Consider the following 25,759-nt stretch of genomic DNA (forward strand, 5'->3'; position numbering starts at 1 on the left):
TAATTTTCCTTTTACAGAAATATAAATTGAATCATATGTATAAACATTGTAATTAGGCATGTTAGCATAATGCATTTGAGACTCATTCATGTTGTGGTGCTTGTTAGTGGCCCATTCCTTTTTTGTTTGTTTAGTTTGTGTTTTCAAAATAGGTATTTATTATTAAAAAATTATACAAACTGGCTTTTTATTACTCACAAATTATGAAAATTTTTAAACAATTTGTCTCAACTCTCAAAAAAGTGTGCTCTCTCTTTACAGTCCTTAGTGGCAGTACATTTTGATGGTATAGAAACTAACTCACAAACATTCCATATAACTTGGTTAGAATGTACAAAGATATGGCAGAAGGCAGAATCCCTACAGTGATTAAAAAAATACAAATTTAAGTGTTATTGAAGTTATATAGACAGTGAGGATTACAGAATAAATAGTAAAAAAACACCTGTGTATAATTTTGCAAAGCAAAAATCATTAGTTTTGTATGTTTTCACTTTGTTTCAGTCTTTCCAAAACACTTTTAAACGCAAAAGTTGAGGGGAGCCTGGGTGGTTCAGTTGGTTAAGCATCTGCCTTTGGCTGGGGTCATGATCCCGGGGTCCTGGGCTCGAGCCCTGCATCGGGCTCCCTGCTCAGCAGAGAGCCTGCTTCTCCCTCTCCCTCTTCCCCTCTCCCCCAACTCGTATTCTTGCTCACTCTGCTCTCTCTCTCTCAAATAAATAAATAATCTTAAAAAAAACCCACAAAAGTTGAAAATTTTCCAGTTACCTGAAACTCTAAAAAGCAGCATCATTCAAATAGTGGTTAACTCACAAATGTGTGTGCAACAACCACAACTAACCTCACTACTACTCAGGCATGTCAGAGTACAATCCAAGGCAGAGCCAGTGGCAGCATCCCTGAGAGTTAAGAGAAAAAGGCATGAGGAATGGTACGCAGCCCAGGGCATCCAGGTGCTTGCTTGTGGAAAAAGGGTCAAAACTGAAGTGGCTTTCCTTACAGAATCCAAGGTCCTAATTAAAAGCAGCTCCTTTAAACACCTAAATCCTTTTTGATTCCCTCCTCATCAGTAAAACACATATGGTACAAAGTCTTCATACAAAAGAGAAAATTTTCAAAATTATATTTTATCTCAATGCTAATAACAACCAATTTAGCAGAAAGAACTACAAAATGCAAATTTTAAAAGGTTTCCTTATTAATGGAACTATAGACTAAGGTAGGAGCCAATTGGGTTTCCCAAAAAACAAAACAATTCTAATGCACTTTAAATTAGAGATCTGATGTCAACACTATTTTAAAAAGCCTTTAAAGAGAAAAAGAAGGCCATTATATCCATATCAAAGTTTTGTTATCTATATAAGTTGACCTATTTTCAAATAACTGACATAATTTAGTGTTTAAATTAGCTTTTTAAGCAAAAAAGGCAAAAGCAAAGTGCCTACTGAACTATTATTTTACCACAATTAAAAATAAAGAAAAGAAGGTTACCTTTTGATAATGTATGAGTAGCGACACCACAATATCATGCAAAGCACAGGTACATAAGCCTGCTTTCTTATCAGACTTGCACCAGAGATTGGTGAAGCAGGCTGGGCATATACACCAAAGCTGAGGCAATGCCTGGGTTGTATTCAAGATCACACTGACCGAGGGCTTTGGCATCTACAGAAGCAGGGACATTCTCTCCAGCTGGCTGTTCCTTCTGGAAGAGCTCTTTGATCTGGGTTAATTGGCCATAAAGCTCATTCCTTTTTTATTGCTGAAAGTATTGCAGGTATCATAAGGTTGTACCAGAGTCTGTTAATACATCTTCCTCCAGTTGAGGAACATTTCAGTCATTTTCAGGTTTCCGTGATGAAAATATAGCTGCTATAAATAATATTCCTAAGCAGGGTTTGTATGAACATAGAGTTTTATTTCATTTATAAGATTGTTGGTTCATATGGTAAATGTATACAGAGCTTTATAGGAAACCAAAGACCTGTTTTCTAAAGTAGGTACACTATTGTCAATTCCCATCAGCCTTTTATAAGACCTACAGTTGCTCCAAAAATTAAATGTAAACTCTAAAAGTATACAACATGTAGCTTCATTTTATTTTTGCTATTTTTTTTTAATTTTATTTTATTATGTTATGTTAGTCACCATACATTACATCATTACTTTTTGTTGTAGTGTTCCATGATTCATTGTTTGCATATAACACCCAGTGCTCCATGCAATATCTGCCCTCCTTAATACCCATCACCGGGCTAACCCATCCCCCCACCCACCCTCCCCTCTAAAACCCTAGTTTGTTATTGGTTTTTATTTACACTTTAAAAATAATTTTACTGGTTGTCACATAGTTTACAAATCTTTGATTAATCAGAGTCTGATTTCATAAAATATAACACTTCACATTGAGTGAATGAGTCTTATAATAGGACACTCTCATATACTAGAAATGCAAAATACATTGTTACTATTTTTGCTTTATATAGCTTTTATCTTTTAGAGAAGTAAAATAAAGGAAAAATGAATTTAATAACTAACAATAATTATTCCATTTTTTACTCTTAATTTCCTTTTGTATTTTAGATTTCTGTTTATTATCATATTATTTATGCCTGAAGACCTCCCTTTATGATTTCTTGTAATTTAGGTCTGTTGAAAATGAATTCTCTCAGTTATTATTTGCCTTAAGAAAGCCTTTATGTCTCATTAATTTTTGAAATATAGATTTTGTAGGTATAGGATTTTAGGTTGAAATACTCTGTTTTTTTTTTTAATTTCATCACTTTTAAGACACCACTTCATTTGTTACTCATCTTTGTCTCAGTCTATTAAGTATTAATTCAATTAAACAGAACTGTAGAGTGTGTTGGGGGGAAGGGGGTAAACTTCCCTATGAAAAACAATAGATAAAGTACTTCACAAGCCATGTAAATTTGACAATTACTGTAATCTTTATCTGAGCTATGCAAGGAGGCCTTTCTACTTTCAGATAATACTACATATAATGATGTTGATAGCTATTACATACATTGTTTGCCATGTGTTTTTCTAAGCACTTTTTACTTTAACTCAGTTTTTTTTTTTTTGAATTTTTATTTAAAAATTTTAGTTAGTTAACATACAGTGCAATATTGGTTTCAGGAGTAGAATTCAGTGATTCATCCTTACATGTAACACCCAGTGCTCATCATAACAAGTACCCCTCTTAATATCCACCACCCATCTAGCCCATCCCCCACCCACATCCCTCCATCAACCTTCAGTTTGTTCTCTATTATTAAGAGTATCTTATGGTTTGTTTCCCCTCTCTCTCTCTTTCCTCCCCCCTGATATGTTCATGTTTTGTTTCTTAAATTCCATATATGAGTGAAATCATTGTGGTGTTTGTCTTTCTCTGACTTATTTCCCTTAACATAATACATTCTAGCTCCATCCATGCCACTGCAAATGACAAGATTTCATTCTTTTTGATGGCTGAATAATATTCCATTGCATATATATATGCCACATCTGCTTTATCTATTCATCAGTTTGGCTATTGTTAATAATGCTGCTATAAATATTGGGGTGCTTGTACTCCTTCAAATCTGTATTTTTGAATCTTTTGGGTAAATATCTAGCAGTGCAATTGAGGTATCATAGGGTAGTTCTATTTTTAACTTTTTGAGGAACCTCCATACTGTTTTCCATAGTAGCTGCACCAGTTTGCATTCCCAGCAGTGCAATAGGGTTCCCCTTTCTCCACATCCTCGCCAACACCTGTTGTTTCCTGACTTGTTAATTTTAGCCATTCTGACAGGTGGTGAGGTGATATCTCATTGTGGTTTTGATTTGTACTTCCTTGATGATGAGTGATGTTGAGCATCTTTTCATGTGTCTCTTAGCCATCTGGATGTCTTCTTTGGAAAAATGTCTATTCATGTCATCTGCCCATATCTTAACTAGATTATTTGGTGGCCATCATAAAGGCCATGTACAAAAGACCCACAGCTAATACCATCATCAATGGAGAAAAACTGAGAGCCTCTCCTTTACAGTCAGGAACAAGACAGGGATGTCCGCTCTCACCATTACTATTTAATACAGTGCTAGAAATCTTAGCCTCAGCAACCAGACAACAAAAACAATTAAAAGCCATCCAGATAGGCAAGGAAGAAGTACAGCTTTCACTATTTGCAGATGACATGATACTCTATGTAGAAACCCAAAAGACTCCACCACAAAATTGTTAAAACTAATACATGAATTCAGCAAAGTCACAGGATATAAAATCAATGTACAGAAATCTGTTGCATTTCTATACACCAATAATGACACAGCAGAAAGAAATCAAGGAATTGATCCCATTTACAATTGCACTGAAAATCATAAGATGTCTAGGAATAAACATAACCAAAGAGGTAAAAGATCTGTACTCTGAAAACTATAGAACACTGAGAAAGAAATTGAAGAGGACACAAATAAATGGAAAAACATTCTATGCTCATAGACTGGAAGAACAAACTTGTTAAAACGTCTATACTACCCAAAGCAGTCTGCACATTAAATGCTATCCCTATCAAAATACCAACAGCATTTTTTGCAGAGCTACATCAAACAATCTTAAAATTTGTATGGATCCACAAAAGACACCAAATAGCCAAAGCAACCCTGAAAAAGAAAAGCAAAGCTGAAGGCATCATGATTCCCGACTTCAAGCTATATTACAGAGCTGTAGTCATCAAGACAGTATGGTACTGGCACAAACATACAAAGATCAATGGAACAGAATAGAAAACGCAGAAATGGACCCCCAACTGTATAGTCACTAATCTTCAACAAAGCAAGAAAGAATATCCAGTGGAAAAAAGACAGTCTGTTCAACAAATGGTGTTGGGAAAACTGGACAGCAACATGTGGAAGAATGAAACTGGACCACTTTCTTACACCATACACAAATATAAATTCAAAATGAATAAAAGACTTAAATGTGAGTCCTGAAACCATCAAAATCCTAGAGGAGAACACAGGCAGAAAGCTCTTTGACCTCGGCCATAGCAAATTCTTACTACACATGTCACCAAAGGCAAGGAAAACAAAAGCAAAAATGAATTATTGGGACTTCATCAACATAAAAAGCTTCTGCACAGTGAAGGAAACAACAAAACTAAAAGGCAGCCTACAGAATGGGAGAAGATATTTGCAAATGAAATATCTGATAAAAGGTAGTATCCAAAATCTATAACAAATGTATCAAACTCAACACTCAAAAAAACAAATAATCCAGTTTAACTCAGTTTAAAACTACCAAAAACTCTCTGAGAGAATGATTATCATCCTGAGTTTACAAACGAAGCAACTGCAAATGAGAGAGATTATGTATCTCACCCACACAAATAAGCTAGTGAAAATCCAAGCAAGAAATTGAAACCAGGCAATTTGGCTCTTGGTCACTTCAAGAACAAAAATGTAGAGGCATTGTTCTTCCAATTTTGGGGAACAGGTATGTGTTACCCATTTAGGCTCCTTCCAAATGCAGGTTGAGTCAGATGGCTTCCCAATGCAGAACGCAGAACAGTTATAAACCCTCTGTCAGAAGGGATCATTTTACATTTGAGATAGTTACTTTCCTTCAGACTTCATAATGAATACTGTACCTGACATTTCCTTCAGAGAACTCACAACCTTGGAAATTCTATGATTCCTCCAAATATCAATAATTAGGCATATTTTACTGATAAATCCCTTCACTAAGCAAGTAAGAATAGTCATTCACAAGAACATGATTTTCTTTTTCTTTTTCCTCCTAGATATCAGTAGCAGGCACTCCATGTAGAAAGAGTATTGATCAAGAATGTGATTTTACAGAATATTGCAATGGAACATCTAGTAATTGTGTTCCTGATACTTATGCATCAAATGGAATGTTGTGCAGGTTGGGAACTGCATATTGTTATAATGGACGATGCCAAACTACTGATAACCAGTGTGCCCAGATATTTGGAGAAGGTATTGCTCTTTCTTATATATTTCTTTTACCTTAAATTTGGATTCCTCTATATGATAAAATACATATCACACAACTCTAGAAGTAGAAGAACTTGAATCTCAAGCTCAATAAGGTTAAGATTAAGGTTGTGGATAGAAAAAGAATGGGAACTACAACTGGGATGGGAACAGTTGAAAATATGTTCCCCCCAATTTTAGAAATGGTAACTTTAAGGACAGGGGTATTAGGGCACGTACTGCATGGAGCACTGGGTATTATACGAAAACAATGAATCATGGATCACCACATCAAAAACTAATGATGTATTGTATGGTGACTAACATAACATAATAAAAGAAAAGAAAAGAAAAAGAAAAAAATTTGAATTAAGGAAGATGTTTTTAGAGGATAGTAGTATAGTATTGTATAATATCTCCAGAATAATACTGTACATTCTTCTTCTCATGGTTTGATTTTTGCTTCTTGTACTGAGCAACCTGGGCAAAAATCCATGTTTACCACTCATAATTTACATAGAAATTGGAATGGCAAATCAGTAAATTCTAGAATTTTACTTAAATTTCTTTTACTTCACATCTTCATGATCTAATTTTAATGGCATAAAACAAGAAGTTCAGAGTAAATTTCACTCAAGTATAATCATATTTCTTAACTGAGGAACTGCTAGGATAACAGTAGTCATAGGCCACTGATCAAAATTCATTTCTATATTTTCTTTTTAAACAGTTTTTCCAAGTAATTCAAATGAGAGTTGTGCATATATGCTTGCTTTTTATGCAGTAACTATTCATAATACCCCAATATGATTTTTTAAAGGGATTAAATGAAATTTGAACAGATCAAAATCACTCAGTGAAATGTATTCAGATCAATCATTTACTAATTGAGCAAAAATAGTATAAGCACCACTTTTCAGTTATTTGCCCAGCAGTAATAAGGTGTATAGTTTATACCAAATGACATGGTATGCAATTTATATTGTCTTCCTAATTATTTGAAACTTTTCCTTAGTAACAAGTTTCAGATTAGGTGACTTAATCAACATTTAACCAGAGCTGCAGAGCTATAATCTCCTAAATCACAGATCAGTGGTATTTTCTGTAGGCTGTATTTTCAGGATTCCACTTCTTATTTGGTTGTTTCTTTGCTGTTTTTCTTTTTCAGTGCTTACTTGCATTTAAGAAAATATTATTTGTCATTGTCACAGTAACTTTAGATCAAGGTTTAATATATTATTTAAAAATAAAATTAAATAATACTCTCTCTAACATCCATTAAAGATTGTCCAGGCCATACTCTTCTTTTTCATTAAATAAATCTTTGATCCAGAATTGAACTACTTGTCACTTGACATCTTTTTGAGTTCTAATTAAAATAAGGATCTTTAAGTAAGACTTAACCATTAATGTGTATTTCCTCCTCTAATATATGCTCTAGTATCCCACAAAACTTACCCAACTGCGTCAAAATTTGATCTTTTGATGTAGTTCATTCATTCATCCCTCCTTTTTTCATTTATTGAGCTCCTATCTGGGGGAGGCACTTTTTTCTTATTCTTATGTTACCAAAAACTATAAGGCAAAAGGCTGTACTTAAGACAAGAACACACAAAGCTGATAGTATTCAACAAGATGAAAATTGTCACATGGCTATTGTACTCATGCAGCTTATGATCAAGAGACAAAGACAGTAAACACATAAATACAAAAGAAATATGAAACCTTTAATTGTGCTAAGTGCAGTTAAAGGAAAGAAAATAGAATGCTGGGGAAAAAAATAAGGTGTAGTGGACAAGGGAAATACTGCCCGCTGTCCTCATATAATCTCCACCTGTCAGCTCACTCCTCCAGAATTTGTCTTAACTGCAGACACCTCACCCAAAAGCACAAATCCAATAATTAATTGAGGTGGGGTATAAAGGCCTGACAATTGTGTTCTAATCAGGCACAAATCAAGCACAATTTGTACTCTGGCAGACAGCTACCCACAGGGTTGGTCAAGTCTTTGTTGGGCTTGCATTTCTGTTTGACTTCTTATCTGCTCTATCCTGCTTTCTCCCTCTCACTTCCAGATATTCTAATCACTAATAAATAGCTTTCACATTATACCTCATCTAGATGCTGGCTTCTGGAAGCTCTAACCATAACAGTTGATTCTGAAAGTGGTATGAAAAAATAGCCTATAAGATCATTTTCAAAATTAAGTTACTGCCAAGCTGTGAATGAGCATGCATCACTGGTGAAAGTTGATAATACCCTCAATGAGTGAACTGGGATAGTAAAAGATAATCCATTAGCTGGTAAATTGAAATGTATGGGGGAAATGGTAACTTTAAGGACAGGGGTATTAGATGGCTATTACTAAGCAACATTGAAATCTAAGAAAAGATAACAAAAAGGTGTTCATTTAAAATCAAAGTGTATGCTGAATGGGCCCCACTGTTAACTCATAAAGAGGTTTTCATCTCTTAAAATAGGAGATTAGAGAAAGTTAAAGACTTAATTATCAAGTTGAAGGAACTTCAGAAGAGGGTAAATTCTCAGTCAAGTCTGCTTTACCATGATTAAGGTTCTGGATAGAAAAAGAATGAGAACTACAACTGGGATGGGAACAGTTGAAAATATGTTCCCCCCAATTTTAGCCTCCACACTTCTCTGAAACTACTGAATTTATAAAGTGGCACAGCTCTGATCCCTCACACCACCACCTGTGCCCAATTAAGAATGGTATAAGTATGTTCCCATTGTTTAAAGATAATGTGGAAGCCTATCACTCAACACACAAATTGTATCCCCATTAGGACCTCTCTCCTAACTGTTCTGGACACTAAAGCTGAAAATTGAGTTAAGGCACAGCAAAATAGAGCCAGAATTTGGTGGAACTTATAAGGTAGTAAAGGAAATATACCCCAATGGAGCTGTAGGTCCTAGTCAGCATTTACTGCCAGAATCAAGGGAGTTTACACGAAATTGGATTCTGAGACTGCTTGATCATAAGATTGGATAGGGGAACATAAGATTAGATAATAGAGCTCATTGTTTTGAGAGCACTCTCCCAGGATAAAAGGAATTAACACCCTGGCTAGGATCCTAGAATATGATAAAAATTTCTATTAGAATTGTTTCCAGAGGCGTGGAAAAAATGGGATGGCTCACTCCATGAGAAATTTAAATGATAGAATTGCCATGAAATAATGAAGGAAAGAAAGAAAAGTCTCAGGGAAATGGATATACTGTAATGTATATGCTGTAAGTGCAAGGCCAAATAGTCCCAACAGGAAGGCCCAACGCCACAGGGAATGTAGTGCTAAGAGGTGTATCAAAATCATTTTAAGTGTTCATGATGGCCTCCTCTGTAGGTCAGGGGTGATAGGAGGAGATGGTATTATAGAAGTAGGCTCACTGATAGCAATGGGCATGATTGATAAGGTCTTGAAAAAAAATCAAGGTCTTGAAAAAGATCAAGAGAACAGTGCTTGGCTTCCAGAAACCAGATGGATAATATTATTGTAATAAGCAGCAGGAACAGAGTTGCAAACATGGATACCTAGTCTACAGACAATCAGGAAGATAGATAATAGAATATTACCCAGTTTGTACCATCAAAGGAAATTAAACAATGGAGGACTAGGGGACTGAGTAGAGTTACATTAATAAATGCCATAATTCCATGTCTAAATTCTGAATCTAAGCCAATTTTCAGAACCAAAACTCATTGACTTAAGAGAGGGTTAGAGTTCGAGAAGGGAAACTACACAACACCTTGGCAAGTATACACGCTAACAATTTCTCTAGCACATTCTCAAATGATCCTCAATCATTTAATTATGTATCTGTTCATGTGGTAAATGAAAATACCCAAGAATTTTGGAAACTAGTGGACAAAGAGTGTGAATTGACATGGATACCCAGAAACGCAGTGTCATCTTGTCTCTCTGTGAGAGTGGGGACTGATAGGGGTTAAGGAATAGAGTCCTTGATAACTTTCAGTGTGCAGTGGGTCCACCAGGTCCACAAATCCATTTGGAAATTATTTTTTCATCCTAGAGGATATCATCAGGTTTGACATATTAATAGTTTGTGCAATCTTATCATTATGTCCTTGGCCTATTTGGCAAGGCCATGGAGAAAGCCTCTGTAACTGTCTCTTTCCAGAGATTAATGGTATTTTTTTTAAAGTAGTCTCCATGACCAGCATGGAGTCCAATGTGGTTTTGAGCTCACAATCCTGAGATTAAGACCTGAGCTGAAACCATAGTCAGATGCTCAACTGACTGAGCCACCCAGGTGCCCCAAATTAATGCTATCTTTAAAGATCTAAAGGATGCAGAGGTGGTTAACTGTATATCTACATTTAATTACTCAACATGATTCTTGCAGAAACCAGATGGCGTCAGAAGATAATAATAATCTATTGCAAATGGAGACAGATAGTAGATTAAGTAATTGCACCCACTATGCCAGATATGGTGTCTATGCTAGAGCAGAATGACATGGCCTCAGATATGTGGTAGGAGTATAGCCACTGATTTGGCAAATATATTCTTTTCTTATTTGAAAAAAGAATTAGAAGGAGTTTGCTTTCACATGGAATGGATAATGGCATTAATGTTGAGTTTTGTTGCAGGGTTATTTTTACTCTCCTGCCCTTAATCATAATGTAGTTGTAGAGATGTAGACATCCTAGAAAATATCACATTATCTACTCCATCAGTGATTTTGTTATAATCCAGCTAAACAAGCAAAGCATCACTAGAATGTTGGAGCATTAAATACAACACATGTGCTATAAAGGGCAGGAGACAGACTCCCAAATGTTTAGAAATTTGTCATCAGTAAAATTTTTAAGAGTCCAGTGATCAGAGGTATGACCTGACATCCCTTGCAAAGTAAAAGCAAACTGTATGTATCTTGCATCTTATTGAACTAAAAATTACAACACCTGGTAGTTCTCTTTGGGATCTGAAGTCAGTATATTCCACATGGGGAAGTACTGCTTCATTTCCCACTTACTAGATGACATGAAATGTTGCTAATGTTGAGTGAGGTGAAAAACAAAAAAGGGCTCTGCAGCATGTCCAAGCTGCAATGCAAGCAGCCATGCATTCTGAATTATAAAACACAGAAGCCTCAATAATATCAGAAGTGTACATTGGGAGAAAAAAAATGCTATGTGGGGCTTATACCAAGCCTCTTTGGGAGAATGACTGGGCAGTTCTCTGGACTTCTGGAGGAAAATTGTGCCATCTAAACTGGAGAACTATACCACTTTGACAAAAAACTCTGGTCACACTAGTGACCCCTGTACAGCTAAAGAATCTGACTTTCAGACAACAAATATCCATGTGTTCAGAACTGTACAGCCTAAGCTCAATTATGTCAGATATACTAAGTTAAGTGGTCAGACAGATAGAAGTCATTCATTCACCTGGATTAAAAGCACAGGCAAAAAGAGAGGGCAGAAAAAATAATCCATAAGCAGGAAATCCAAAACAGTCACCTTTCTCCCCTATGCATCTCCCTCAGCTCACACTTATGGATACATGGAATTTCACCATGACCAATTACACAAGAAGAACACACCTAGGCTTATTTTATAGGTGTGTTGGCTCAGTCACTGGTTATAAGTGGGGGTGGGGAGAAATTAGCCATACTGCAACCTCACTTTGGAGGATGCCTTGAAAGATATTGACCATCTGGTCATCTGTTTTTTGTGGAAGGAGAAATGGCCAGAGGTAGATTATAGATATACAAATGAACAATGACAAAGGGCCTAGTTTGTTGGTGGGGAGCCTGGATGTGGAAAGACTGGAAGATTAGAGGCAAGAGTTCTGGGATAGAAATATGTGGGTAGATACATGGAGATAAAAAATAATGTGAAAAACAATGAATCATGGAATACTACATCAAAAACTAATGATGTAATGTATGGTGATTAACATAACATAATAAAATAAAATTTAAAAAGAAAGAAAGAAAGAAAGAAAAGAAAAGTAATGTGAAGATCTTTGTATTAATCTACCAGGTTAGCACCCACCAACAAGCACCCACCATTGAAGAGACACAGAACAATGAAATAAGCATAATAATTTGGCTAATCTACATCAGCCAGCAACCATCATTATCCATCCCAATGCCTATAGAATGGACACATTTCCAGACTTTCTCGATTTTTTTTTTTTTTTACTACTACCTCTGAAATAACTGATTCTATCCTGAGTTTAGTTTATCTTTTTCTTGAGTACCTTTACCTTCTGGTCAAATACAGCCAAAAGTAACCAAGACAGATTCTGTTTCCCTACTTCTTTGCCTATGACAACAAGTTTATTAAGGCTATTATCTCCCTTTCAATCATTGAGAAGAGAGTTTCTCCAAGTGTTTCACCCTCATGTAGCATGAATTACTCTTCTTTATCCAATGATAATAATTTTCTTATCACCTACTACCAGCCTTCATTGACAAAGCCACATATTTTAGACATATTTTACAGGAGAACTCCACTTTTGAGTACCAATTTATGTGTTTAATGAAATGGAAACAACTCTAAATATCTCAGATTTACATATACAAAACAACTATTCTGCTACTCCATATTGCTTTGACTATGATACCCAGATGGACAAATGAACCTCTACTTAAAACATTACTTATCCCCCATCAGAGAAAAAAAGAGAATATAACACTTCTTCTATTCACAAGTCCCACAAGACTTTCTGCCCATAAGTGACATTTCATTAAGAAGGTCAAATTACAAGGTCAAGCTTAATATTCAGTGGATGAGGCAGTATGCATTCCCACAGGGAAGGGTAGCAAATTATTTTTAATAATTTAATTCTACTACAATCGATATAATTCTTTTCTGTTTTCTGTTAGATAATTGTTTCTTACTACTTGCATTGACAGGATACACACAGAAAAAAAGAATGACTTTTTTCATGATATTTTGTTTATGCAATAGAGTTTCATTGTTTTTTTATGAACAAAAATTTAATTCGGATTCAGAATAATAATTTAACAGACATCTTTGCATTTTTAGGTGCTCAAGGTGCTCCATTTGCCTGTTTCAAAGGAATCAATTCTCGCATTGATAAATTTGGAAACTGTGGTTTTAAAAATTCACAACCATTACCTTGTGATCAGAAGTATGTACATAGAAAATAATTGTTTTATTGAGTCATAAAAATTATAGATTGCTTGTAAAGAGACACTAAAGAGTAATGGACAGTAAATTGTATATCAGGAGAATATTTTCAAATAACATTATATATAATGTTCTTCAATGTAATTCAGTTTTCTTTTTCCCTATTCTTTCCCGGATATATTCTAATAATGAGACTAAACCAAACCAAACCAAAACAAAACAAAACAAAAGGAAAAAAAAGGCTAATGCTTATTACCAAAGTTATGAAGTGGGCACAAACTGCCAAAAATCAGAAACTTGTGCACTACATTGATAATTAAAACTGAGTTTTTTAATTAAGTTAATAAATGATAATAATCCTAAAGCAAGTGCTTTGACTTTTAAGACATGAAAGTATTGAGAGGAATAAGTTTCCTTTTTGTTTTTGTTGTTTGTTTCCAAAATACTGATATGTAAAGCATGGCAGTGGACTGAATTGGGAGCACTGGAATATTTTTAAGGGATTTATGAAATCCAATAAAGGAGGGCTTAATCCATAACAAATACTTCCTGAATTTCATGGAAGTATTGAAAACAAAAGAATCAAAAATAATAATAACAACAGATAGGAGGTTGACCAAGATGGCAACATAGGAGGGTTTGGGATTTTACTCCTACCAGAGACACACTGAATGTTCATATACACATGGAACAATTACTTTTAAAAGAAATTCAGAAAATACCTGAGACTCCTACACATTGAATAAATGAGAAAATACTCACACTGAAGCAGGTAGATACACACTCTCTCCGTAAACCCCACCACTGGCCCAGCACCATGCAGTTGGAAGGGAAATCCTAACTGCCAGCTTCTTCCTGAGGAGCAAAGGATTTGGACCCCACATTTAGTGTCCCAACATTTAAGACACCTCCATGTCTTAAAAAGGAAAGAAAAAGAATGAAGATTGCTTAAGGAACTTAGGGGACACCATTAAAGAGAATATTATACACATTATAGGAGTAACAGAATGAAAAGAGAGTGTGAAAAGGACAGAAAGCTTATTCAAAGAAATAATGAGTGAAAATTTCCTAACCTGGGGGAAAGAAACAGATATTCAGATATAGGAAGCATAGGGGGGAAGCAAAAAGATGAATCCAAAAACCCCAAAGCAAGATACATTAAAATTAAATTGTCAGAGATTAAAAACAAAAGAATCTTAAAAACATCAAGAGAAAAATAACTTGATATATACAAGAAAACACCATGAAACTATCAGTAGATTTTTCAGCAGAAATCTGCATGCCAGAAGAGAGTGAGATGTTAGAAAGATTTTTCCAGACAAACAGAAGCTGAAGTTCATCACAAGACCAGCCTTACAAGAAATGCTAAAAGTGGTTCTTCAATGGGGCACCTGGGTGGCTCAGTTGTTAAGCGTCTGCCTTCGGCTCAGGTCATGGTCCCAGGGTCCTGGGATCGAGCCCTGCATCAGGCTCCGTAGGAAGCCTGCTTCTCCCTCTCCCACTCCCCCTGCTAGTGTTCCCTCTCTCGCTGTGTCTCTCTCTGTCAAATAAATAAAATCTTTAAAAAAAAAAAAGTGGTTCTTCAAGCCAAAATGAAAGGACACTAATTAGAAAAAGAAAACATATGAAAGAATAAAATCCACAGGAAATAGCAAATAAATAGTTAAAATCAGAATACCCTAATGTGGTAATAGTGGGGGGTAAATCACTCACAACTCTAGTTAAAGATTAAAAGACAAAAGAATTAAAGGAGGAGGAGCAAGATGGCAGAGGAGTAGGAGACCTGGATTTTGTCTGGTCCCAGGAATTCAGCTGGATAAGGATCAAACCATTCTGAACACCTATGAACTCAACAGGGGATTGAAGAAAAGAATAGCAACAACTCTTTGAACAGAAAAGTGACCACTTTCTGGAAGGTAGGATGTGCGGAGAAGTGAATCTGAGGCGATATCCGGGAGGATAGATGGTGAGGGAAGGGGCTTCCAATGGGCGCTTCTGGCAAGTGATAGAGCCCCGGAGCACAAATTCAGAACTTTTAGAAGTCAGCTCTGCTGAGAGACTTTGCTCCAGTGGCTAAGCGGGGGGGTGAGGTGGGGGGGTGGGGAGTGGAACACTCGCAGGGACAGTGTGGCTTCAGGCCCCTTGGGGTCACAGAAAGACCAGGGGTGCCTGAATGCAACAGAGCTCCTGGGTATTGGAGCGGGGAAGCCAGCTGCAGAGACGGAGCCAGGGCACGGGCTCTCAGCTCGGGGTTGCCATAAACTGTAACCTGTGGCACAGTCAGGCCACTGCTCCTCCAGCAGGGACTCAACAAGCGGCAGATCCTTGGAGACTTCCCTTCCTCCCCCAGGAGGAGCAGCGCGGGAGCCCACCGCAGGGATCTCCTGGGTTTGGAGACTCCACACCGAGTCGGGTGCCAGAGATAGAAACCCTCGGTCACAGGCCAGGTGAGCACGGAGTGCTGCCGGAGACCGGGGAGACGGGAGTGACTGACTGCTTTTCTCTGGGGGTGTACTGAGGAGCAGGGCCCCGAGTTCTTGGCTCCTCCAGGGCAGAGATTGAGAGGCCGCCATTTTCACTATCGTCCTCCAAATCTGCACCAAATGCTGGCAGGGAATAAAAGCTCCCAAGAGCAAACCCGAGCAGATTACTTAGCCCAGACCCGGCAAGGGTGGGGCAAATCCGCCTCCAGCAAAGACATTCGAGAACCACGGCAACAGGCCCCTCCCCCAGAAGATCAGCAAGAAGAGCCAGCCAAAACCAAGTTTACCAATCAATGAAAACGGCAGAACTCCAGAGCTAGGGGAATACTGTACATAGAATCCATGGCTTTTTTACCATGATTCTTTAGTCTTTCAAAGTTAATTTTTTTTAACTGTTTTTTTTTGTTTTGAAATTTTCTTTTTCCCTTTCTCAACCAATATCTTATCAATCCCCTTTTAAAAGAAATCTTTTTTATTTTTCATTTTTAGAGTCATATTCTATCCCTTCATAGTAGTTACCCTTATTTTTGGTATATATATGTAAGTTCTACTCTCTTTAAAATTTTGGGATACAGTTGCTTCTAACAGATCAAAATATACCCTAAATTTCTAGTATATGGTTTTGTTCTAGTCTCTGGCCTGATCACATTCTCTCCCCCCCTTTTTTTTTAATCCTCTTCTTTCTTTTTTCAACCAACTTCTTATCTTAAATTCCTTTTATAAAATATTTTATAATTTTCATCTTTACAGTCATATTCCATCCCTTCATCATATCAACCCTTATTTTTGTACATATATAAGTTTTTCTTTCTTTAAAATTTTGGGAGACACTTTCTTCTAACACCAAAATATGCCCCAAATCTAGTGTGTGGCACTGATCTATGCACCAGCCAGATCATATTTGATCATATTCTGTTTTTTTCCTTTTGTTTTGTTTTTGTTTGTTTTTTTCTTTTTCTTTTTTCTTTCTTTCCCTTTCTTTTCCCCCAGTTTCAGGTCTTTTCTGATTTGTTTAGTGTATATTTTCTGGGGACATTTTTACCCTGTTAGCACTTTGTTCTCTCATTCATCTATTCTCCTCTGGACAACATGATAAGATGGAAAAAATCACCTCAACAAAAAAGCAAGAGGCAGTACTGACTGCTAGGGACCTAATCAATACGGACATTAGTAAGATGTCAGAACTAGAGTTCAGAATGACGATTTTAAAGATACTAGCTGGGCTTGAAAAAGCATGGAAGTTATTAGAGAAACCCTTTCTGGAGAAATAAAAGAACTAAAATCTAACCAAGTCAAAATCAAAAAGGCTACTAATGAGGTACAATCAAAAAAGGAGGCTCTAACTGCTAGGATAAATGAGGCAGAAGAGAGAATTAGTGATATAGAACACCAAAAGATGGAAAAAGAGAAATGAGAAAAAGAGAGATAAACAACTACTGGATCACGGGGGCAGAATTTGAGAGATAAGTGATATCATAAGATGAAACAACATTAGAATAATTGGGATCCCAGAAGAAGAAAAAAGAGAGAGAGGAACAGAAGGTATATTGGAGCAAATTATAGAAGAGAACTTCCCTAATTTGGGGAAGGAAACAGGCATCAAAACCCAGGACGCACAGAGAACCCCTCTCAAAATCAATAAAAATAGGTCAACACCCTGACATCTAATACTAAAACTTATGAATCTCAGAGACAAAGAGAAAATCCTGAAAGCAGCTTGGGAGAAGAGATCTGTAACCTGTAATGGTAGAAACATTAGATTGGCAACAGACCTATCCACAGAGACCTGGCAGGCCAGAAAGGACTGGCATGATATACTCAGAGCAATAAAAGAGAAAAATATGCAGCCAAGAATACTATACCCAGCTAGGCTGTCATTGAAAATAGAGGAGAGATAAAAAAGCTTCCAGGACAAACAAAAACTAAAGGAATTTGCAAACACGAAACCAACCCTGAAAGAAATATTGAAAGGGATCCTCTAAACAAAGAGAGAGCCTAAAAATAACATAGACCAGAAAGGAACAAGGACAATATACAGTAACAGTCAACTTACAGGCAATACAATGGCACTAAATTCCTATCTTTCAATAGTTACCCTGAATGTAAATGGGCTAAATGCCCCAATCAAAAGACACAGGCTATCAGATTGGATAAAAAAACAAGACCCATTGAGATGCTGTCTGCAAGAGACTCATTTTAAACCCAGAGACACCCCCAGCTTGAAAGTGAGGGGGTGGAAAACCATTTACCATGTTAATGGACACCAAAAGAAAGCTGGGGTGGCAATCCTTACATCAGACAACTTAGATTTTAAACCAAAGACTGTAATAAGAGATGAGGAAGGACACTATATCCTACTTAAAGGGTCTATCCAACAAGAAGATCTAACAATTGTAAATATCTATGCCCCTAACATGGGAGCAGCCAATTATATAAGCCAATTAATAACAAAAGCAAAGAAACACATCGACAACAATACATTAATAGTGGGGGACTTTACACCCCCCTCACTGAAATGGACAGATCATCTAAGCAAAAGATCAACAAGGAAATAAAGACTTTAAATGACACACGGACCAAATGGACTTCACAGATACATTCAGAACATTCCATTCCAAAGCAACGGAATACACATTCTTCTCTAGTGCCCATGGAACATTCTACAGAATCGATCTCATCCTAGGTCACAAATCAGGTCTCAACCAGTACCAAAAGATTGGGATCATTCCCTGCATATACTGAGACCACAATGCTTTGAAACTCGAATTCAATCACAAGAGGAAAGTTGGAAAGAACTCAAATACATGGAGGCTAAAGAGCATCCTACTCAAGAATGAATGGGTCATCCAGGAAATTGAAGAAGAATTTAAAAAATTCATGGAAACCAATGAAAATGAAAACACAACTGTTTAAAATCTTTGGGATGCAGCAAAGGCAATCCTAAGAGGAAAGTATATAGCAATACAAGCCTTTCTCAAGAAACAAGAAAGGTCTCAAATACACAACCTAACCCTACACCTGAAGGAGCTGGAGAAAGAACAGCAAATAAAGCCTAAACCCAGCAGGAGAAGAGAAATAATAAAGATCAGAGGAGAAATCAATGAAATAGAAAACAAAAGAACAGTAGAACAGATCAACGAAACTAGGAGCTTGTTCTTTGAATGATTTAAAAAGATTGATAAACCCCTGCCCAGACTTATCAAAAAGAAAAGAGAAATGACCCAAATAAATAAAATCATGAATGAAAGGGAAGAGATCATAACCAACACCAAAGAAATACAAACAATTATAAGAACATACTATGAGCAAGTATATGCCAAAAATTAGATAATATGGAAGAAATGGATGCATTCCTAGAGATGTATCAATTACCAAAATGAACCAGGAAGAAATAGAAGACCTGAACAGACCTATAACCGCTAAGGAAATTGAAGCAGTCATCAAAAATCTCCCAACAAACAAAAGCTCAGGGCCAAATGGCTTCCCAGGGGAATTCTACCAAACATTTAAAGAAGAATTAATACCTATTCTCTGTTCCAAAAAATAGAAATGGAAGGAAAACTTCCAAACTCGTTTTATGAGGCCACCATTACCTTGATCCCAAAACCAGACAAAGACCCCATCAAAAAGGAGAATTAAAGACCAATATCGCTGATGAACATGGATGCAAACATTCTCACCAAAATACTAGCCAATAGGATCCAACAGGACATTAAAAGGATTATTCACCACGACCAAGTGGGATTTATCCCTGGGCCGCAAGGTTGGTTCAACATCCGCAAATCAATCAATGTGATACAATACATTAATAAAAGAAGGAACAAGAATCATATGATCCTCTCAATAGATGCAGAAAAAGCATTTGAAAAAGTACAGTATCGTTTCTTGATCAAAACTCATCAGAGTATAGGGATAGAGGGTACATACCTCAATATCATTAAAGCCATCTATTAGAAAACCACAGCAAAATTCATTCTCAATGGGGAAAAACTGAGAGCTTTTCCCCTAAGGTCAGGAAAGTGGCAGGGATGTCCACTATCACCACTGCTATTTAACATAGTATTAGAAGTCCTAGCCACAGCAATCAGGCAACAAAAAGAAATAAAAGGCATCCAAATCAGCAAAGAAGAAGTCAAACTCTCACTCTTTGCAGATGATATGATTCTTTATGTGGAAAACCCAAAAGACTCCACCCCAAAACTGCTAGAACTCATACAGCAATTCAGTAAAGTGGCAGGATAGAAAATCAATGCACAGAAATCAGTGGCATTCCTATACACCAACAACAAGACAGAAGAAAGAGAAATTAAGGAGTCAATCCTATTTACAATTGCACCCAAAACCGTAAGATACCTAGGAATAAATCTAATCAAAGAGGCAAAGGATCTGTACTCAGAAAACTATAAAATACTCATGAAAGAAATGAGGAAGACACAAAGAAATGGAAATACATTCCATGCTCATGGATTGGAAGAACAAATATTGTGAAGATGTCAATGCTACCTAAAGCAATCTACACATTCAATGAAATCCCCACCAAAATATCATCCACTTTTTTCAAAGAAATGGAACAAATAATCCTAAAATTTGTATGGAATCAGAAAAGACCCTGAATAGCCAGAGGAATGTTGAAAAAGAAAAGCAAAGCTGGTGGCATCACAATTCTGGACTTCAAGCTCTATTACAAAGCTGTCATCATCAAGACAGTATGGTACTGGCACAAAAACAGACATATCGATCAATGGAACAGAATAGAGAGCCCAGAAATGGACCCTCAACTCTAGGGTCAACTAATCTTTGACAAAGCAGGAAAGAATGTCCAATGGAAAAAAGACAGTCTCTTCAACAAATGGTGTTGGGAAAATTGGACAGCCACATGCAGAAGAATGAAACTGGACCATTTCCTTACACCACACACAAAAATAGGCTCAAAATGGTTGAAAGACCTCAATGTGAGACAGGAGTCCATCAAAATCCTAAAGGACAACACGGGCAGCAACCTCTTCGACCTGAGCCACAGCAACTTCTTCCTAGAAACATCGCCAAAGGCAAGGGAAGCAAGGGCAAAAATGAACTATTGGGACTTCATCAAGATAAAAAGCTTTTGCACAGCGAAAGAAACAGTCCACAAAACCAAAAGACAACCAACAGAATGGGAGAAGATATTTGCAAATGACATATCAGATAAAGGGCTAGTATCCAAAATCTATAAAGAACTTATCAAACTCAACACCCAAAGAACAAATGATCCAATCAAGAAATGGGCAGAAGACATGAACAGACATTTTTCCAAAGAAGACATCCAAATGGCCAACAGACACATGAAAAAGTGCTCAGCATCACTCAGCATCAGGGAAATCCAAATCAAAACCCCAAGGAGATACCACCTCACACCAGTCAGAATGGCTAAAATTAACAAGTCAGGAAAGGACAGATGTTGGTGGGGATGCGGAGAAAAGGGAACCTTCCTACACTGTTGGTTGGAATGCAAGCTGGTGCAACCACTCTGGAAAAAAACGTGGAGGTTCCTCAAAAAGTTGAAAATAGAGCTACCATATGATCCAGCAATTGCACTACTGGGTATTTACCCCAAAGATACAAATGTAGGGATCTGAAGGAGTATGTGCACCCGATGTTTATAGCAGCAATGTCCACAATAGCCAAACTGTGGAAAGAGCCAAGATGTCCATCAACAGATGAATGGATAAAGACGAGGTGGTATATATATACACAATGGAATATTATGTAGCCATCAAAAAGAATTAAATCTTGCCATTTGCAATGACATAGATGGAACTGGAGGGTATTACGCTGAGCGAAATAAGTCAATCAGAGAAAGACATATATCATATGATCTCATTGATATGAGGATTTCTTAATCTCAGGGAACAAACTGAGGGTTGCTGGAGTGGTGGGGGGTGGGAGGGATAGGGTGGCTGGGTGATAGACACTGGGGAAGGTATGTGCTATGGTGAGTGCTGTGAATTGTGTAAGACTATTGAATCACAGACCTGTACCTCTGAAACAAATAATACATTATATGTTAAAATGAAAAAAAAAGGAAGAAGAAGAAGAAGAAGATAGCAGGAGGAAAAGAATGAAGGGCAGGAAATCAGAGGGGGAGACCAACCATGAGAGACTATGGACTCTCAAAGACAAACTGAGGGTTTTAGAGGGGAGGGGGGTAGGTGGATGGGTTAACCTGGTGATGGGTATAAAGGAGGGCACGTTCTGCATGGAGCACTGGGTATTATATGCAAACAATGAATCACGGAACAGTACATAAAAAACTAATGATGTAATGTATGGTCATTAACATAACATAATAATAAAAAATATATAATAAAAAAGACAAACGAATTAAAAATGACTATAACTACCACAAGTTGTTAATTTATAAATGATGTAAAAAAATTACACATTGGGAGCTCAAAAATATAAATGTGCAGGAGGAGTGTAAAAATGTAGAGCTTTTGTGTGTGTTCAGAGTTTTTATCAGCTAAAATTGATTGTTATAAATATAAGCTGATTTATGTAAGCCTCATGGTAAACAGAAAGCAAAAACAAAGTAGATGCACATAAGATAAAAAAGAATTGTATGGAATCAAAGCATAAAGCTATAGAAAATCAAATCAAATCACAGAGGGAAACAGCAAGAGAGGAACAAAGGAATTACAAAACAACCAAAAAACAATTTACAAAATAGCAATAGTAAGTCCCTATCTATCAGAAAATATTTGAAATCTAAATAGACTATGTTCTCCAAACAAAATACATAGAATGGCTAAATGGATAATAAAACAAGACCCAACAGGGGTGCCTGGTGGCTCACTTGGTTAAGTCAAACAGAAGAAGACAAATATCATATGGTTTCACTTATTTGTGGAACATAAGGAATAGTATGGAGAACATTAGGAGAAGGAAGGAAAAAATGAAGGGGGGGCAATCAGAGGGGGAGATGAACCATGAGAGACTATGGACTCCGGGAAACAAACTGAGGGTTTTAGAGAGGAGAAGCGTGGGGCATTGTGTGAGCGTGGTGATGAGTATTAAGGAGGTCACGTATTGCATGGAGCACTGCGTGATATACGCAACCAGTGAATCATAGAACACTACATCAAAAACTAATGATGTACTGAATGGTGACTAACATAACCTAATTAAAAAAAAAAATCTGCCTTTAGATCAGGTCATGATCCCAGGCTCTCTGCTCAGCTGGGAGTCTGCGTCTCCCTCTTCCCCTCCCCCTGCTTGTGCTCTCTTTCTCTCTCAAATAAATAAATAAAATCTTAAAAAAAAAAAAAGACCCAGCAATATGCTGCCTACAAGAGACTGCAGCTTTACAACACACAGAGTGAAAGTGAAAATTGGAAAAAGGTAACCCATGCAAAATGCAAATAAAAACAAAACAAACAAACAAAAAACCAAGAGAAAAGGCACAGATAACTATACTTAATATCACACAAAAAGACTTTAAGCCAAAGACTATAACAAGAGACAAACAAGTCATTATATAATGATAAAGGGATCAATTCATCAAGGCAATGTAACAGTAAATATTTATGTACCAAATTTAGGAGCACCAAAGTATATAAAGCAAATATCAATAGATTGAAGGGAGAAATATACAACAGTACAATAATGGTAGGGGACTTCAACACCCCACTTTCACCCCACAATGGATAGATCATCCAGACAGAAAATCAGTAAGGAAACATTAACCTTAAACTACATATTGGACCTGATGGACTTAAACAGACATTTATAGAACATTCCTTCCAGCAGCAGCAGAGTACATTCTTCGTAAGTGCACATAGACTTTCTTCAGGAGAACATATGTTTGGCCACAGAAAAGTCAATAAATGTAAGAAGATGGAAACAATATCAAACATCTATTCCAACTGCAATGGTATGAAACTAGAAATCAATTACAAGAAGAAAACTGGAAAATAGGGGCACCTGGGTGGCTCAGTCATTAAGCGTCTGCCTTCGGCTCAGGTCATGATCCCAGGGTCCTGGGATCCAGCCCTGCATTGGGCTCCCTGCTCCACTGGAAGCCTGCTTCTCCCTCTCCCACTCCCCTTGCTTGTGTTCCCTCTCTCGCTATCTCTCTCTCTGTCAAATAAATAAATAAATAAATAAATAAATAAATAATCTAAAAATCTAAAAAAAGAAAACTGGAAAATTCACAAATTTGTGTGGAACAAACAACATGCTACTGAACACCCAATGAGTCATCAAAGAAATAAGAAGTCAAAATAAAGAAGATGTGGTATATATATACAATGGAATATGATGCAGCCATCAAAAGGAATGAGATCTTGCCATTTGCAACGACGTGGATGGAACTGGAGGGTCTTATGCTGAGCGAAATAAGTCAATCAGATAAAGACATGTATCGTATGATCTCACTGATATGAGGAATTCTTAATCTCAGGAAACAAACTGAGGGTTGCTGGAGTGGTGGGGGGTGGGAGGGATGGGGTGGCTGGGTGATAGACACTGGGGAGGGTATGTGCTATGGTGAGTGCTGTGAATTGTGCAAGACTGTTGAATCACAAATCTGTACCTCTGAAACAAATAATGCAATATATGTTAAGAAAAAAAAAAAGAAAAAGAAGATAGCACGAGGGGAAGAATGAAGGAGGGGGGAATCGGAGGGGGAGACGAACCATGAGAGACAATGGACTCTGAAAAACAAACTGAGGGTTCTAAAGGGGAGGGGGATGGGAGGATGGGTTAGCCTGGTGATGGGTATTAAAGAGGGCACGTTCTGCATGGGGCACTGTGTGTTATGCAGAAACAATAAATCATGGAACACTACATCAAAAACTAACGATGTAATGTATGGTGATTAACATGACAATAAAAAATTTTTAAAAATACCTTGAAAAAATGAAAATGTATACACATACCAGAATGTCTGATGTAGCAAAGCAGCTGTAAGAAGGAAGTTTATTGTGATAAATCTCTACATTAAATAGAAGAAAGATCTGAAATAAACAACATAAATTACACCTCAAATACTAGAAAAAGAAGAATAACTGATGTATAACTTGAGTAGAAGAAAGAAAATAGCATAGAGTGGAAAGAAATGAAACTAAAAAGTCAATAGAAAAGACCAATGATACTGACAGTTGATGTTTTGAAAAGGTAAATAAAATTGTCCAACCACTAGCTAGATCTACTAAGAAAAAAGAAATATGACTCAAATAGCTAGAATTAGAAATGAAAGAGAAGACATTGTAACTGACATCAGAGAAGCAAAAAGAATCGTAAGAAATAACTATGAACAGTTTTATGCCCCAAAATTGGACAAGGTAGAAGAAATGGATAAATAACCTAGACACATACAATCTACCAACTGAATCATGAATGAATAAAAAAATCTTAACTAACCAAAACAAATGAGATTGAATCATTAATCAAAAACCTCCCCAAAAACAAAATTCCAGACCCAGATGGCTCCATTAGTGAGTTCTAACAAGCATTTAAATAATTAATAACAATCCTTGTCAAAATCTTGTAAAAATCAGAAGAGGGAAAAACCCTTCTGAAGTCATTTTACAAGGCTAGTATTACTCTAATAACAAAGCCCCACTGGCAAGGATATTATAAGAAGAGAAATAATAGACCAATACCCCTGATGAACATAGATGCAAAAATTCTCAAGAAATTTTAGAAAATTAATTAAAGAGTACATTAAAAGGGGGATGCCTGGGTGGCTCAGTTGATTGAGCACCCAACCCTTGATTTCAGCTCAGGTCATGATCTCAGGATTGTGAAATCGAATTGGGGCTCAACCAGCATGGAGCCTTCTTAAGATTCTCTCTCTGCCCCTCCCCTCTTGTGTGCTCTCTCTCTAAAAAAAAAAAAAAAAATTACATTGAAAAGATCATACATCATGATGAAGTGACATTTATTCCAGTGATGCAGGGATGATTCACCCTCCACAAATCAATCACTATGATACACCACATTAACAAAATAAAGTACAAAAATAATATGATTATCTTAATAGGTACAGAAAAATCATTTGACAAAATTCAACATCATTTTATTATAAAAACATATTTGTATAGAAGGATTGTACCTCAACATTATAAAAGTCATATATGACAAGCCCACAGCTAACATCATACTTAAT

General features: G+C 36.7%; 1 protein-coding gene across 1 annotated transcript in view; it reads left to right on the top strand.

The window, feature by feature from the left end:
* Window positions 1-25,759, top strand: part of LOC118554951 (disintegrin and metalloproteinase domain-containing protein 18-like) — a 181,030-nt gene that overhangs the window by 90,955 nt on the left and 64,316 nt on the right. The window contains exons 14-15 of the mRNA XM_078068256.1: window positions 5,790-5,988; window positions 13,025-13,130. Coding sequence (XP_077924382.1) covers window positions 5,790-5,988; window positions 13,025-13,130 — 305 coding nt within the window. The remainder of the gene's footprint in view (window positions 1-5,789; window positions 5,989-13,024; window positions 13,131-25,759) is intronic.

The sequence above is a fragment of the Halichoerus grypus genome, chromosome 3 (assembly GCF_964656455.1).
Source record: "Halichoerus grypus chromosome 3, mHalGry1.hap1.1, whole genome shotgun sequence".
NCBI lineage: Eukaryota > Metazoa > Chordata > Mammalia > Carnivora > Phocidae > Halichoerus > Halichoerus grypus.